This window comes from Aegilops tauschii, chromosome 7, assembly GCF_002575655.3.
Source record: "Aegilops tauschii subsp. strangulata cultivar AL8/78 chromosome 7, Aet v6.0, whole genome shotgun sequence".
Lineage (NCBI taxonomy): Eukaryota > Viridiplantae > Streptophyta > Magnoliopsida > Poales > Poaceae > Aegilops > Aegilops tauschii.
The window spans coordinates 271820206-271834438 of record NC_053041.3 but is presented as its reverse complement, the minus strand read 5'-3'; the positions used below and the strand labels follow the sequence as shown (position 1 = coordinate 271834438).

Genomic DNA, 14233 nt, shown 5'->3' with positions numbered 1-14233 from the left:
GGGGGGGGGGGGGGGGAAGGCCGACAGGAGGGATGGGGGCTCCGACGTGGTTGAGCCGCCCGTTGCCGGCACAGGGGGTGCCGGTCGTGGCCGTGTGCCGCTCCTCCCCCTTCCTCCTTCCCCGGCATGGTGCTTTCTGGTCGCTTTCCTGGTGATGCTTGAGGCGGGACGGTCGTTGCCAGTTCTGGCGGTGGTTGGGGTTGGCGGAGCTGTCCAAAGCCATCCCCTTTGATGGTCTTGGGGTGGTCTGGGTGCAGGGCGGCGGCCCTGGCGGTGGGAGACGTGTTGGTCTTGGGCAGGTTGCGCGGCTCGTGTGTGAGCGAGCAGACATGGCCACTCGGGCGGCATGGATGCGGGTGGTTGGCAGAACGGGGGTGCGTCGAAGGGATCAGAGCAACGGGGTACATCACTTGCCCAGTCTTTGGACTGGCCGCCGCCGGCAGTGACCGCGGTCATCATTTCCTCCTTGCAGGCACCGTCGCGGTGCTCTCACTCCCTTGTGTTGCTCCGGTTGAAAACTTGATCTGCGGGATCGGATGGTGGCGGCTTCCGTGGTCGTGCCCTTCTTGGAGGCACCGTTTTAGAGTCCCCGCTCCGACATTGGCCGTCTCGCCCTCCTCGGTGGATCGCACTTGTGGTGGTCTCCGTCGGCTCAAAGCGGTTCTTCTTTGCTCATTTGTAGTGTGCTTAGTAGTCGTTGGGGTGGTGTGTCAGTGCCCGGCACCTTTGTATCTTGCCTTGGGTGTGTGTGTTGAGTGTGGTGTTGGCGTTTCTTTGTATCGGTGCTCTCGGATGTTGCGATGTTGGTTGATTTATAATATAAAGCGGGGGAAACCCTTTTTCGTCGTTGGTGCTTGCTTTCTGGTGGAATTCATAAGTTGACTCTCTTCACTTCAGGGGCAAACGTCGAATGCGGTGTTAATGGTATCTGCTTTCCTTCTTTGCTTTGGGGGGGAGTGATTTGTCATATGTCTCTCAAGTGTCTAACAGCTACAAGCTCTTTGCAAACAAAAAAACTTCCCACTGAAAGTAAGATGCACCCTCACCAATAGGTTAACTGCCAGTGAAAAGAAAAAGGCCGTGAAATTCAGAGTTGCCCTATTTTTCTGGGGTTCTGGAGGACGGCAACGATACTGCTTTTCTTCTTCTTTTCTTTTTTTGCGATGGAAAATGGGTGGCAATTTGATATGGGGTCTTTGGACGATTCACAAACCGAATGTATAACATAAATTCCTATAGCATTCAAACGAAACCACGCGGCACAAAATTGAATATACTCCTTTTGCAGCGCCAGATAGTGTTGCTGGAGGGACTGAAGATTGATGGGCTGGTCAGGATTTTGACTGTTAACTGTTTCTCAAACCTGTGTCCCCAGCTCTTTGTACTTAACCTGTACCTTTCGTTTGTCTCTGGTGAATAGCTGCTGCTGCGACTTTGCATGATGATGGCCTCTCTGGTAGTTAGTGCCACTCATTCGTGCGGCATCGCTAGCTGGCCCTTATCGACGGCAAATCTCGAGACCATCTCTGTGCCGTGATTATTAATTCTGTTTTCTTTTGCATTTGGTGCATCCGTGTGTCTACTAACTAAGATTGATTAGCATCATGCTGTCGTGCTACTCCATTATATTGGTTCCGCACACGCCATCAATTACATGCACAAACTCCTAGCGTGAGAAGAAATATTCGCACGTACTCATTGCAACTCTGAATTAATAATATGAAGTTGGGATCTTTTAAAAAACATGAGTGCAGATCCTGCAATCGATAAAGATCATCAATATAACCTAAAAAAAACTAGAAGAGTCTGGTAGTTTTGTTCTGTAGTAATGATCTCACCTAATCAGACTAGATAATGGATGTGGATGAGCTTTACTGTCATTGAAGCAGTGTCACCTAAGACAGTCTGATAAGTTTTAACATGTGGGACTTTTGAGCAAGTACTCCACTAAAACAGGATTGGTGGGGTGTGTGCGTGTGGTGTGTGCACCCCCCTAATATGGACCACTAAAAAATGTTACTAGTACCGTATCACATGGTAAGGCCCCGTGTCGCTCCCCCTCGAGCGGCCCAGGTGACGGTGTCCCAGCTAAGGGGCCTCTCACCATGTTGACTCCCGCCCTGGTGGGCTGCGCCGGGGACCCCTTGTCGGTTTCGTCCTGGGCCGCATCAGGCAGCCCATGGTGTATACAAGGAAGATCCAGAAGACTTGACGTATGCTCCAAAACGCTGGATTCATGGAGGACTCTGCCTCCCCATACGTAGCCGACTAGGATCTTGTACCCTAGGACCTCCATGTATCTATATAAACCGAGGGGCCTGGCTCGTAAGAACACATTACAATTTCTTGGTAGTTTTACCTGTACTCTATACATACTCCGACGCCATAAATCACAAGCATGACATAGGGTTTTATCTCCTCGGAGAGCCTGAACCTGCATAAAACTTGTGTCCCTGTTATCATCGCTCCAAGACATCTAGCTTATGATCCCCTACCTAAAGATCTACCGGATTTAGCTCCGCCACGGGTGCCAAACCCTAGCCGCCGGCCATCCATCGCGGCGGCAACGGGCCCTTATCTCTCGCTCAGGCATGTATAGGGGCAGCACGGGACGTTTCAACCATGCTGAGGAGCAGAGCCGCGTGGCGCGGAGGCGCAAGGAGCCGCGGTTCATTGGTGGTTTTACCCAGGTTTAGGCCCTTCTGATGGGTAATAGCCCTAGTCTTGCTTTGTGTATATTGATACGAGCTTACCACATATATATTGGATATCCCCTACCTGGAAATTAAGGGCTCTTGAGGCCTTATATAGGCATCCTCCTATTAGTAAACTAGGAAACTATCTTCGGCTATCCCCCACAATCCGATCTCGTATAGTTACAAGGAACATATCTCCCGCAACAGTCTGATCCGAGAAATAGTGTCCCTTTACTTATCTCCTCCGAGTTTCTCCTTTGGTGCATCGTGTTGTGGGCAGGAGAGTCCATAGACACTTGCTAGTCGACTTAGTCTATCGACACTCATAGATAATCATTGACACCTAAGCAACCTTGGTAGAAAAGCTTAAAACTTGACCAGTAAAATTTGAGTAGATTTTTAATACGTCTATACAGAAGTACCTCTTTGCAGTTCAGTTGAAGCCTCCGAGCTGACCATTTGGCGACTCAAAGTTGTACAAAAGAGTGTGTAACGACCAGATTTCTGGGTCTAGCTTATATATACCCTATCCCACCAGTTCAGAGTTTCATTCCAAATATTCACTTAAGAGAAAATATTCAAGTCTTATGCTGAGCCAAATAACATTCTACTCCAACATTCATGCCAAACCTTTAAATATGTCCTCTACTTCTTGGTTCAAGCCAATCTTTCAGCCACCCAACCTCTCCAGTCCAAGGCTTCACCCCATGAGGGTTTGAGCATGGACGAGATTATCTTTTGAAGCATAAGCAAGAGATTCATCACCGCCACGATTATCTTTTGAAGCCACCGTGGTATGCATCTAGTTAGCTCTTAGTTCTCTGTCTGTTGCCATGCCTTGTGACCTAGCTGGGTTGTACCGCCTGAGCTGACGAGTGATTATATGAGCCAATGCAAAACTATTGAGTCGTCAAAGTTCACATCTTATCATGTTATTCTAAATCCACGCGCTCAGTTCAATATGTGCGCTGCATATAATTTCTCACTCACTGAACTTAATTGGTTGGTGTCAGTAATGAAGGTAGTGCGCAGCCACGCCATATTGCACTGTCATGTATGTGCTCAAATGATATGGATACCAGTACTGAGTATCATTAGAAGTACACAAGGATTCCAGAAAATTTTCAAATTGTTCTGCAACCACCACAGCCTTGCCAACAGAAAAATTGAAGTTGTTATCTCTTTCACTGCAATTGTGTTTTAAATGCTGGGTGCAAACGAAAACAATGCAATAACAGGCCAGGCTGTGTGTCCGTGAAGAAAATCTGGCCAGCATGTTATCCATTTGCAGGCTTGCCTTGTAGTTCGGACCTGGCATGTAAGGGAAAGATGCTAAAACAAAATCATGAGATTAAGCAGGTGTGAGGCAACGTGGCCACATTAATATACAAGGTACAAACAAGCAGGTAGTTATGGACCAGCGCGGAATCTCAGAAGCATGGAAAGGTTGAATTCACAGTATGAGTTCGATCAAAACTTTTGTTTCCTTTCTGTATGGAGTATTCTGTACATTTCTACATATATATACACACTGAGAAAGATCAGCAATCCTTTAAAAGGTGGAAGCCAATCGCACGGTGCAAGAGTAGCACATGTTGAAGAGTATCTATGAGCTAAGAATGTTTAGGAGAGTAACTCTGCTCTGGAGCAATCTCCGGAACAGAATTCCTGCTCCAGCCTCAAGATCTCCAACACTGCACTCTAGGACCTGCAACTGCTCCTCCTTGCAAACAACCGAATTCTTCTTCTGGAATGCCTTGGAGACGAGAGACCATTTTGGCACTGCGATTTGCTTGGACAAGAGGTGTACTGTTGACTCGAGGAGAGAGGTGGTGATCTCCCTAGCCTCGCTCAACAGCCTGACCATCCTGCAGTCCTCCTTGTCAGATGTAACCTTCTTCGCAGCCTTCTTGAAATGTTTCTTCGCCTTCTTCACTAGGCGGGTGTAAGACTGGATCTTGACTTGAGCAGCGGTGTCATCTCCTTTTCTGGTCGCCACTTGCAGATCTTGGATAATGGCCTTCAACTCGGTGAAGTCCTCATGCATGGCATTGCAGAGATCTAGTAGCTCAAGGGAGCACTCAGTTTCACCTTCCAACATCTTCCTTTGCTGGGAAGAGCAAATTTGGTTGCTAGGAAGGCACAGGATCTCTTCAATGGTGCTGTAGATGTCTCCAAGCCTCCTCAAACCATCAGAGATTGTCTCGATGGTCATGGAGGGTGAAGAGATGCTTGCCTCTAGGCTGTGCAGCTCCTCTTCGACCTTGGTGTGAGGCCTAGAAGGCAAACTAACTGATCTAAGATGGCAAGCCATATCTGTTGCTAAGACTCTTTCCTCTGTGTTGAGTACTTGAGGTTTGAAGGTATGAGAATGAGAGAGCGCCTTTCGGTTTGATGTGTTTGGCCTTCTTCTGAGGCCTATTTATACAGAGGAACTGTATGATACAACACCATTTGAATGGTAGACACAAGGAATCATGCCAACTCATCTCCACAGTTTTGTATATCAAGTTTGTGAGATCTGGTGAAAACATTTGGAATCTTCTCCCATGTGTAGTTCAAATTCTTTAGTGCAGTAGCTATTCTTCCAATGAGATATTACATTGTCATGTTCCTTTAATTGGCGACAAGAATCAACCGGATGGTTGGCTCTATTGGTGGATCTTGACATAATTGCGTGCTAAAAAATGTTTATTTTAGTTGCATACGTGTTATCTTGGTATTGTGCTGTTTTAAATTTATTATTTAGGTAGTATTATATGCTGCACAGCTCATGCTACCTGCGTGGCCAACTTGGAGTGTTGGAGCTGGCTTGCTTTAGCTATGGGTAGCAAAATCACTGCACAATGATCCTTTGGCTGTTGTTGTGATAACAAGTAGCATCTGAAAAACATGGCCATCTTGTAGTGACGCGTTTCAAATTTTGATTTGAAACAGTACGCTGTTAGCTTGTATGATGGCCAGCAACGATGAGCATTTCTCAGTAACACGAATTGTATATTCTGAAGATCCGTCGGAGTTAAATGCTCCAAAGTTGTTTTTTCTTGAAGACACTGTCCAAGCTATCAGCAGCATAATCAGTAAACTGATCCTCTAAAAGGTGGGTGCCTATCACTGTGAACCGTAGGCAATGTATCATCCATGTACAAGCTTAGAGCATTCAGAAAAGAAACTCTGCTCTGGATCAATCTCCTCAACAAAGTCTAAGCACTGCCCTCAAGAATAACGAAACTCCAGTTTCAGTAATTGCTCCTTGTTGCATGGAAGTCTGTTCTTTTGAAACTTCTTGGAGACGAGATACCACTTGTTATAACTCGGCATCACAATTTGCTTCAGTAGGAACCGCGTGGATGACTGAAGCATTGAAGCAACGACCTCTCTTGCTCCAGCCAACAGTTTGACCACCCTGCAACCCTGCTTGTCAGCTGAAGGAGATTTCTTGTTGATCTTCTTCCACTGTTTTGGCCCCATCCTGGTCAAACTGATGAAGGACTGTATCTTGGCCCGAGAGCCAATGTAATTTCCTGACTGCTTGCCTTGAGCTTAGAAAAGCTCGATAGGATGGCGTTGCAGATGCCGATCAGTGCAAGAGAGTGCTCGAGCTCGAGCTTCACAGCTTACCTTTGTTGCTCTGGCAAAGGATAATTTGGCTGCATATGATCTCCTCGATGCTATTGTACACAAGTACACACCTCCTGAAGTCATCTAACATTGTTTCAACGGTAGCCGAAGGTGAAGAGATCGTCGCCTTGAGAGAAAAGAAGTTTTGCTGGCTAGCCATGGCTTGAATGGGGGATGGTGTGGTGTGCTTTCTATGTATCTGGAAACAGAAGAGAGATTCAGAGAAAAGAAATTTTGCTGCAATGGTGCTTAACCGGTATGGTTTGCCTCTCTATATAAGCACAAGCCTTGCAAAGGCTGGCCTTGTAGACAACAGGAATCTCGTCGCTGATGGGGTGCCGCGCCGCTGCCACCCATCTCCATAACAAGTTGATTTTTCTTTTGTATGTCTGATCAGTGTAAGTAGCATCTTGAACTATTCGCCTCTGGTTGAGCTTATGGGCACCTTGTCATGTCTCCACTATGGGCAGCAAAATCATCTGCACGAGCGTGCAGTTTGATGTCAGATCTAGATCCAGATCATGGGATTGGTGAGCTAGTGGAGAGAAAGAGCTAGCTGTTTCTGATTGGTGGTGGAGGAACCTTTGAGCTCCAACGCAACATGATGTATTTGTCTGGTGAGCATCGCTGGCATGTTTCCACTAGGGCTGTCAACTACCTCATGTGATCCTTTTTGCAACTTAAGAATGCATTAGGTGCTCCTAACTAGGCCTAACACGTTCTCATGTCTTAAGCTACTGACAGCAATGAAACGCACGGCAGTTTACTCGATTTGCTTGTTCTCATTATACGTGCATGCTCAAATAGTTCTTCAAATGCGAACCTTAATCAAGTAGTTTTGCTTCCGTGTGTATTCTGGTTGATCAGCAAATATTAGTTCTTAAGTAGTGCTCAAATAGTTCTTTCATTGGGAATGCTATTGTAGGTCTTAACATTAATAGAAAACTAGTCTGAGTGAATTAGATTTTCCCTGAAAGAAGAACTTAAACTTAATTCCTGATTGAGATGTTTAGGCATCCTGTTTTTGTTTGAGGTGGCCTACTGCTGTGGTGGTATGTTGGACATTCAGGCGATCTTTTCTGCGTTTTACTTGGGTGAAACCCAGTCAAATCCCCACGGGCACTCATATAATGAGACTGGGAAGTGACCCTTTATCAATCGAAAAACTGGAATTGAATAGCTACAATTTTTGAGTGATTGATTATTTGGTTGCGGGTTCTACGAAGCATGAAAAGAAAGGCACCATGGGGCATGAGTAAAATTAAATACTCAGGCTGACAAGTTGAAATGGACAAAAGTTTTGCTTTTGAACTGAGTGATTTTCTGTACATTCTTTCTCTTAAATACATCAGAAAATTGTTTCTATGATCCTCCAAAAGGTGGACACAGATTAGAGGGGGTTAGAGTTGTTGCACTAAGTTGATCTTTCTACAAGCTTAGATTGTTCAGAAGAGAGACCCTGTGATGGATCAATCTCCTGAAGAGGAGCTGAAGTCTACTCTCAAGATCAGTGATGTGCAACTCCTGCAACTGCCCCTCATCTCACGCAAATCTCTTCTTCTGGAACGCCTTGGATACAAGAGACCAGCTACTAGAAAATTTCGGTATTGTAATCTGCTTCAAAAAGAGATGCAACGTCGACTTGAGTATCACGATGGCAATGTCTCTCGCTTCAGCTGTCATCTTGATGGCGCTGCATCCCTCCATGTCAGAGGCAACCATGCTGCTGATCCTTTTGCACAGCCTCTGAGCCTTTCTGGACAAGCGGGCGTAAGACTGAACTTTGGTGTGGACTGCCGTGCCATCCACTCTCTTGAGGGATAGTTGCACCTCCTGGACACTCGTCCTGAGCTCCGCGAAGATCTCCTGCCTGGAGCTGCAGAGGTCTAGCAGCATGAGAGAGCGCTCAAGCTCGTCCTCCAGAGATTTCCTCTGCTGAGTCTGACTGCTGCTGGTCGAGCACGTGAGCTCGTCAATGCAGCTGTATATGCTCACGAGCTCTGTCAGAGCACCACACACTATCTGGATTGTCACAGAGGGCAAAGACATGGCCGCCTTCAGGCTCCGCAGCCGATCTTGGACGTCTGTTCCATCCGAGAGAGGGCTGGAAGGCACGCTGGCAGATCGGAGGTGGCAAGCCATGGTTATGGAGATTGGGATATGAGATTGTTTGTTCTCTTTGAAATGGAAGAGGAGATGAAATGCTGCTTATGGAAACGACAATCGGCTCTGCCTCTATATATGATGAAAGAAGACGGGAGCGCCACATTTTTCTCAACTTCCAACTGATTGCAAGAATTAACTAGTCTCCCATGGAATGAACTTGATCTTCATGACAAGGTGTGTCTATAATTGTGAATGGAAGCCTGCGACGCTGGCTGGCATGTCTCTAACTAATCTCAGCCACTGCTGGCAGTGACGATCTGCAGCTGTGCACGAGCACATACATGCAGTTTAATTCCAGGAGATCAAGATCACGAGATCGACGAGCATGCGACGAAATGATGGAGAACTAGTGAGATTGGTGGTTGGTGCTTGCTTGCTGGTGGAAGCATAAGTTGACTCTCTTCACCCCAGGGGTAATCGTGTGTTAGTGGTATCTGCTTTGCTTCTTTGCTTTGACTCTCTTCACTCCAAGAATCTTTGGACGATTCACAAAATGACTATAGAACATAAACTTCTGTACCATAGACGTTGAATATACTCTACCGAAAAAGGCTTTCGCCCCGCTTTATATATAAAGCACCGATCATCAAGCATCCAGTACAAACGCACGCCACCGCAACACACGCACACACCCAGGGCAGGATACATAGGCGCTGAGCGCAACAACACCACTCCTAGCACTACCACCACTAAGAGAAGTAGCCACATATGACGAACCATGCGCTCCAAGGCGGCGCCTTCAGGAAGGGTACGACACCGGAGCGCCGCCACCGCCCGATCCAAGGATCAGAGTTTCCCCTAGAGTCACATGACGGACAACGAGAGCCGTGACGACGCCTTCAGGAAGGGAACGATCTTCGCCGCCGCCGGTCTGTCCGAAAATAGAACAGGTTTTCACCTCGGCCAACACTCACCGCCACCGAACGCCACACCCCGGCAACCACGCCGCCCACACGGCTTTGCCCGTCAACGCCTGCCGGCGGCGGCGGGGGAGGGAGGGGGGAGGGGAACGGGAGGAGCGGCGGCTAGGTCCCCCCCCCCCCCCCCCGGCGCGCGTGGGCGCGTCGCGGGAGGGACGGGAGGGGGGGGGCTCTCCTTACAGTTGTCTCTTATTTCTGTTCTGAATATACTCTTCTGCAGCAAGAGAGAGTATTGCCGAAGTGGGGAGAGCAACTGAACATTGATGAGCTGGTCAGATTATCGTAGTTAACCTGGATGATGCTTAATTATCTGAAAATCGAATAGCTGGATGCTGCCTTGTCTTTGCATGATGATGCCCTCCCTGGTAGTTAGTGGTATTCATTCGTTTAGCATTGCTAGCTGGCTCTTCTAGGCAGCAAATCTCAAGACCATCCCTGTGCCGTTATTATTAATTCAGTTTCCGGTTGCATTTGGTGCATCCGTGCGTCTACTAACTAAGATTGATTTGCATCATGCTGTCATGCTACTCCATTATATTGGTTCCGCACGACCATCAATTATATGCACAAACTCCTCGTGAGAATACACACGTACTCATTGCAACTCTGAATTAATAATATATGAAGTTGGGACCTTTTTAAAAGCAAGAGGCAAAGCTAGAGATGGAGTCGGCTCCAACGGCTCCTGTACGGCAAGGCGACCAGGGTGGCGACGGCGTGGGTGCTGCAGATCCGGGCGGCCATGGCTCGGATGACGCCGGCGGAGAGGCCGCGTGGTCGGTGGTCCGGCAGGCCGCGGGGCCGGCGCGCCCTGCGCCGCGCACGGGGCAGTGCCAGTGCGAGGCGTCGGCCGGCGGCTGGTCGGGGAGCCGGTTCTGGGCTCTGGCCGGCGAGAGTTCTGACGAAGAGATGGAGGAGATGGCCGCGGCTGCAGTCGTGGGGGGCGGCAGGGCGCCGTGTTCCGTAGGCGATTTTGTGGCGCGGACGGAGGAGCTCGGCGGATCCTTCAAAGCTGGGCGGTGGAGGGCATTCGCGCCCGACGGGCGTGGGTCCAGGCGCGCTGGGGCGCAGCTCTGGGCGCCCCCACGGGGAGCTCCGTCGGGGGCTGCTCTGCGTGGCCCTTCGGGTGTGGAGGCGGACCAGGGGCTCCTCCTCAGGGCATCTCCGAGGCCACTCCGGGCGGCGGCGTCGGTGCCGGAGGAGGCGCGGGCACCTGTGCCTAGGGTTGGGACAAGGGTGCCCCTTGGGCTGGTGGGCCAGTCTGCGTTGGTGGGCCGCATTCCTGGGCCTGAGACCTCGGTCGCTTTGGTGCCGGTCCAGCCACGAGCTGTGTGTCCGGAGGTGGCTGCAGCCCATCCGATGCAGGGGGAGGTCGGCCGACCTAGCCCAGGCCCAACGCCGCGAGTACTTAAGTGGGTGTGGCTCCGTCGGGGAACCCTAGACGCCTCACTAGGGTTTCCAGCCACCAAATCGGAGGTGCGGCGCTTCGGCAGATCTGCCCGCACCCTCTTTCCTTGTTGCCCTCTCCCCCCCTCGTGCGCTCCTTCGCCGAGGTTGTGGCGATGGGCTCCAAGGCAGACCGCAGGGCGGAGAAGCGGGCCATGGTGCCCCTGGATTCGGCGGCGGAGAGGCAGCGGAAGCGCGAGTTGTGGGCGCAAGCCAAGGCGCAGGGGGTGGAGCGGGCCGGCGAGGAGGGCGAATGGGGGCCACCGCCTCCATGGTGACTCAAGGAGCAGGAGCGCAAGAAGAAGAAGGAGGAGCACAAGAAGCGTGGGCTCGAGCTCAAGCGCAAGGAGATACCGCATCCTTTCTGCGGTGACCGCGTTGGCGACCCCTACGCCAAGCAGAAGAAGAAGCACAAGTCCACGGGGGCGGCGGCCTCCAAGAAGCCCCTCGCGCAGCTACCGGTGGGGCTTTCCTCCTCCAAGGGCACAGCGGCAGAACCTATTCCAGTGGAGGAGGTAGACGGCCCGGAATGTTTCAAGTGTGGGCGCACCGGCCATTTCCAGAACACCTGCAAGTTCAAGCCGTTGTGCGTGGTCTGTAGCCTAGAGGGCCACGCTTCCGCCCACTGCCCCTCCTGTGGGAAGCCCTTGCTGCTCCAAACCATGGGCCACGCCATCCCCGGGGAGGGCTTCTTCTGCCTGCAGTTTGCTGAGGACGCGGACGAGCCGCATGGCATGCTTGGGGCCAACACGGCCATTCTGTCCGCGGCTCCGGGCAAGCTCTCGAAGGCGCTCCTAGAGGTGGAGCTGCCGCACCCGTTCGAAGGCGCTTGGGACTGGCAAGTGATGCAGATCGACGACGACACGTACTCGATGGTGTTCCCTGACCCGGCCATGCTGCGGATGGCTACTCGCAGCGGCAAGCTCTACCTTTCCATCAACAACATCACGGTGAACATCAGCGACGCTCTCCTCGATGAACCCAATGGCGATTCCTTGCCAGAGGTATGGGTCAAACTGTTGATGGCGGCTACCACGATGATTGGGAGGCCCGTGGTGGTCGATGAGTTGTCCCTGATCCGCTTCGGGCCGGTGCGCATGCTCTTTGCATGTCGCAACCCGGCCAAGCTGTGGGGCTCTATGCAGATCTGGTTCAATGGTGCTGGCTTCAACATCAGGTTGGAGCCAGAGCTTGCACAGCCTTGTTAGGCGCCCCCTGCTCTCCCCCCGCCCCCTTCCCCCAACCATGGCAAGGGCCCAGACAACAACGACGACAAGGATCAGGGCTGGGACAAGGATCAAGATGCAAGTATGGAGGATGATTCCATTGATACTGCGGCCTGGGACAAGCTCGGCATCAGGGGTCCGGGCCCGGCGGTGGATCCGCCTCGGCAGGGCGATCTGGTGGCTGCTATCAAATTCATGTGATACACATTTTGCTCTCTGCGGATCACACTCAGCTTACTACAACTGAGGGTAGGATTGGTTGCACAATGCATGCTATCCATTTGTTATTGGTGATAGGAAGATGGCTCAATCATTGAACTAGCATTGAACAACCTAGAGCTGCCGGTGCTGTCCAATGGCATGCAGGTGTCGATCCCCAATCAATACAGCTCGAACTTGGGCTCGGTGACCTCGCCGCCTGCGCCGGCGCAGGACAAGGGGCTCTCGGCCGCGTACGACATGGTGGTGCCGGGGGCGATTGCACCCCGCTAGTGTTGTCTGCCAGTGCCTCGCTGCTGCCCTCGGCACGGTCTCCGGCGTCGGGTGGGCGCAGCAACAGTCAGAGCGGCTCGGTGCGGCAAGCTAAGAAGCCGGCTGCCCGCAAGGTGAGCGCCGAGGCGGTCAGGCCCATGGAGCACCTGGGGGCGCCGGCTACCCCGCGCCAGACGGTCGTGGCGCTGGCGGCCCCCACTGCCCAGCCTCTCGATGAACAGCTGCTCCAGGAGGCCTCCAAGACGGCGGCCATCCCTAAGGCCAAGCGCTCCAAGGCGGTGCCGGCGGCTCCGGCGCGGGCCAGTTCTCGCTCCAAGGGCGCCAAGGGAAACATGCCGTCACTTCAGCGCGCCCAACTGCTTCAAGCTCAGAAGAACCTGGAGATCTCAGGTAACCCCCCCCCTCGCTTCACGGTCCTTGATTCTTTTTCTGATGATCACTTGAGTGAGGTTTTGGAGGAGAGCGGTGTTGACACTTCCTGTGTGTGTGTGTGGGGGGGGGGGGGTGGGGGGGAGGGCGAGCTGATCTCGCTGATCCGTGCCAACAAGGTGGCACAGGCCGCGCTGGCGGCAGTGGCTGCAGTGCATGCAGACCAGAGTGCAACAGAGGCAGGGGCCGAGGCTGCACTCGTGGTCCGGCCCGATGAGGTGGAACAGGCAACAGGGGTTGCCTCCCCTCCCTCGCCTTGCCGCAGCAGGTGAGGCGTGTGGCCAAGGCGATATCCTCCAGGGGTATCCGTCTTCGCAATCGTATCATCTAGATGCGTGCTTTGTTCTGGAATATCCGTGGCTTCGCCCACGCGGGGCGTCGCACCCAGCTAAAGGATTACATTCGCAAAGAGGACATTGATGTAGTAGGTTTGCAGGAAACGATCAAAGCGGAGTTCCGTCACCACGATTTGTTAGCTATTGACCAGCTGGAGCGTTTCGTTTGGCATCACGTCCCCGCGACTGGCCACTCGGGCAGCCTTCTTTTAGGTTTTAGTGTTTCCATCTACGAGGTTCTCTCCTGGGATGCGGGCACCTTTTTTCTTGCCGCTTGTATCCGCATTCATGCGTCCATGCGGGAGTTGGAGGTGATCCAGGTCTGCGGCCCTGCTGATCACTCGCGCTGGGCGGAGTTCTTGGGAGAACTCCAAGCTAAGGTTCACGCGGTCACCACAGCCGTGACCCCGGTGGTGGTAGGGGTGATTTCAACTTGATCCACTCGGGTGCGGCCAAAAACAACTGGCCTCGGTGGCCTTGTTTAACAACGCAATCGCCTCTATGGCCCTTAGGGAAGTGGCCAGATCGGGTGCTTGATACACATGGACAAACAAGCAGCTTGCTCCGGTGCGGTCAGTGCTGGATCGAGTGTTTGTTTTGCCCGATTGGGAGGTGCTCTTCCCTCTCAGCTCGCTGATAGCCGAGACTCGAATCGGGTCTGATCACGTCCCCTTAGTTTTGTCCTCAGGGGAGGACCGGATCCGTCGCAACCCTCGTTTCTTCTTCAAGACGGCTTGGTTCGAGATCCCAGGGTTCGACGCCATTTTTAGGGACAAATGGACGAACTGTGTGTGCCAAATAGGGCCTTAACGTGGGCCTATGGAGTTCTGGAATGCGGTAGGCGACCGGCTTCGCGCTAGGGGTTGGGGAGCGAACCAAGGCCGTCATGACAAGCTGCTCCG

General features: G+C 51.9%; 2 protein-coding genes across 2 annotated transcripts; both read right to left on the bottom strand.

The window, feature by feature from the left end:
• Positions 1-3665: 3665 nt before the first annotated feature.
• Positions 3666-6586, bottom strand: LOC109771201 (uncharacterized). Its single transcript, XM_040396572.3, has one exon. It carries the CDS (start codon positions 5008-5010, stop codon positions 4303-4305), a length of 708 nt encoding a protein of 235 aa, XP_040252506.1. The 5' UTR covers positions 5011-6586; the 3' UTR covers positions 3666-4302.
• Positions 6587-7821: 1235 nt separating this feature from the next.
• LOC109771205 (uncharacterized) lies at positions 7822-8459 on the bottom strand. Its single transcript, XM_020329900.2, has one exon. The coding sequence runs from the start codon at positions 8457-8459 to the stop codon at positions 7860-7862; it is 600 nt and encodes a 199-aa protein (XP_020185489.1). The 3' UTR covers positions 7822-7859.
• Between the last annotated feature and the right edge of the window lie 5774 nt (positions 8460-14233).

Coding starts and splice junctions, on each gene's coding strand:
- LOC109771201 (XM_040396572.3), bottom strand. CDS start 5,010: ATGGCTTGCCATCTTAGATCAGTTAGTTTGCCTTCTAGGCCTCACACC.
- LOC109771205 (XM_020329900.2), bottom strand. CDS start 8,459: ATGGCTTGCCACCTCCGATCTGCCAGCGTGCCTTCCAGCCCTCTCTCG.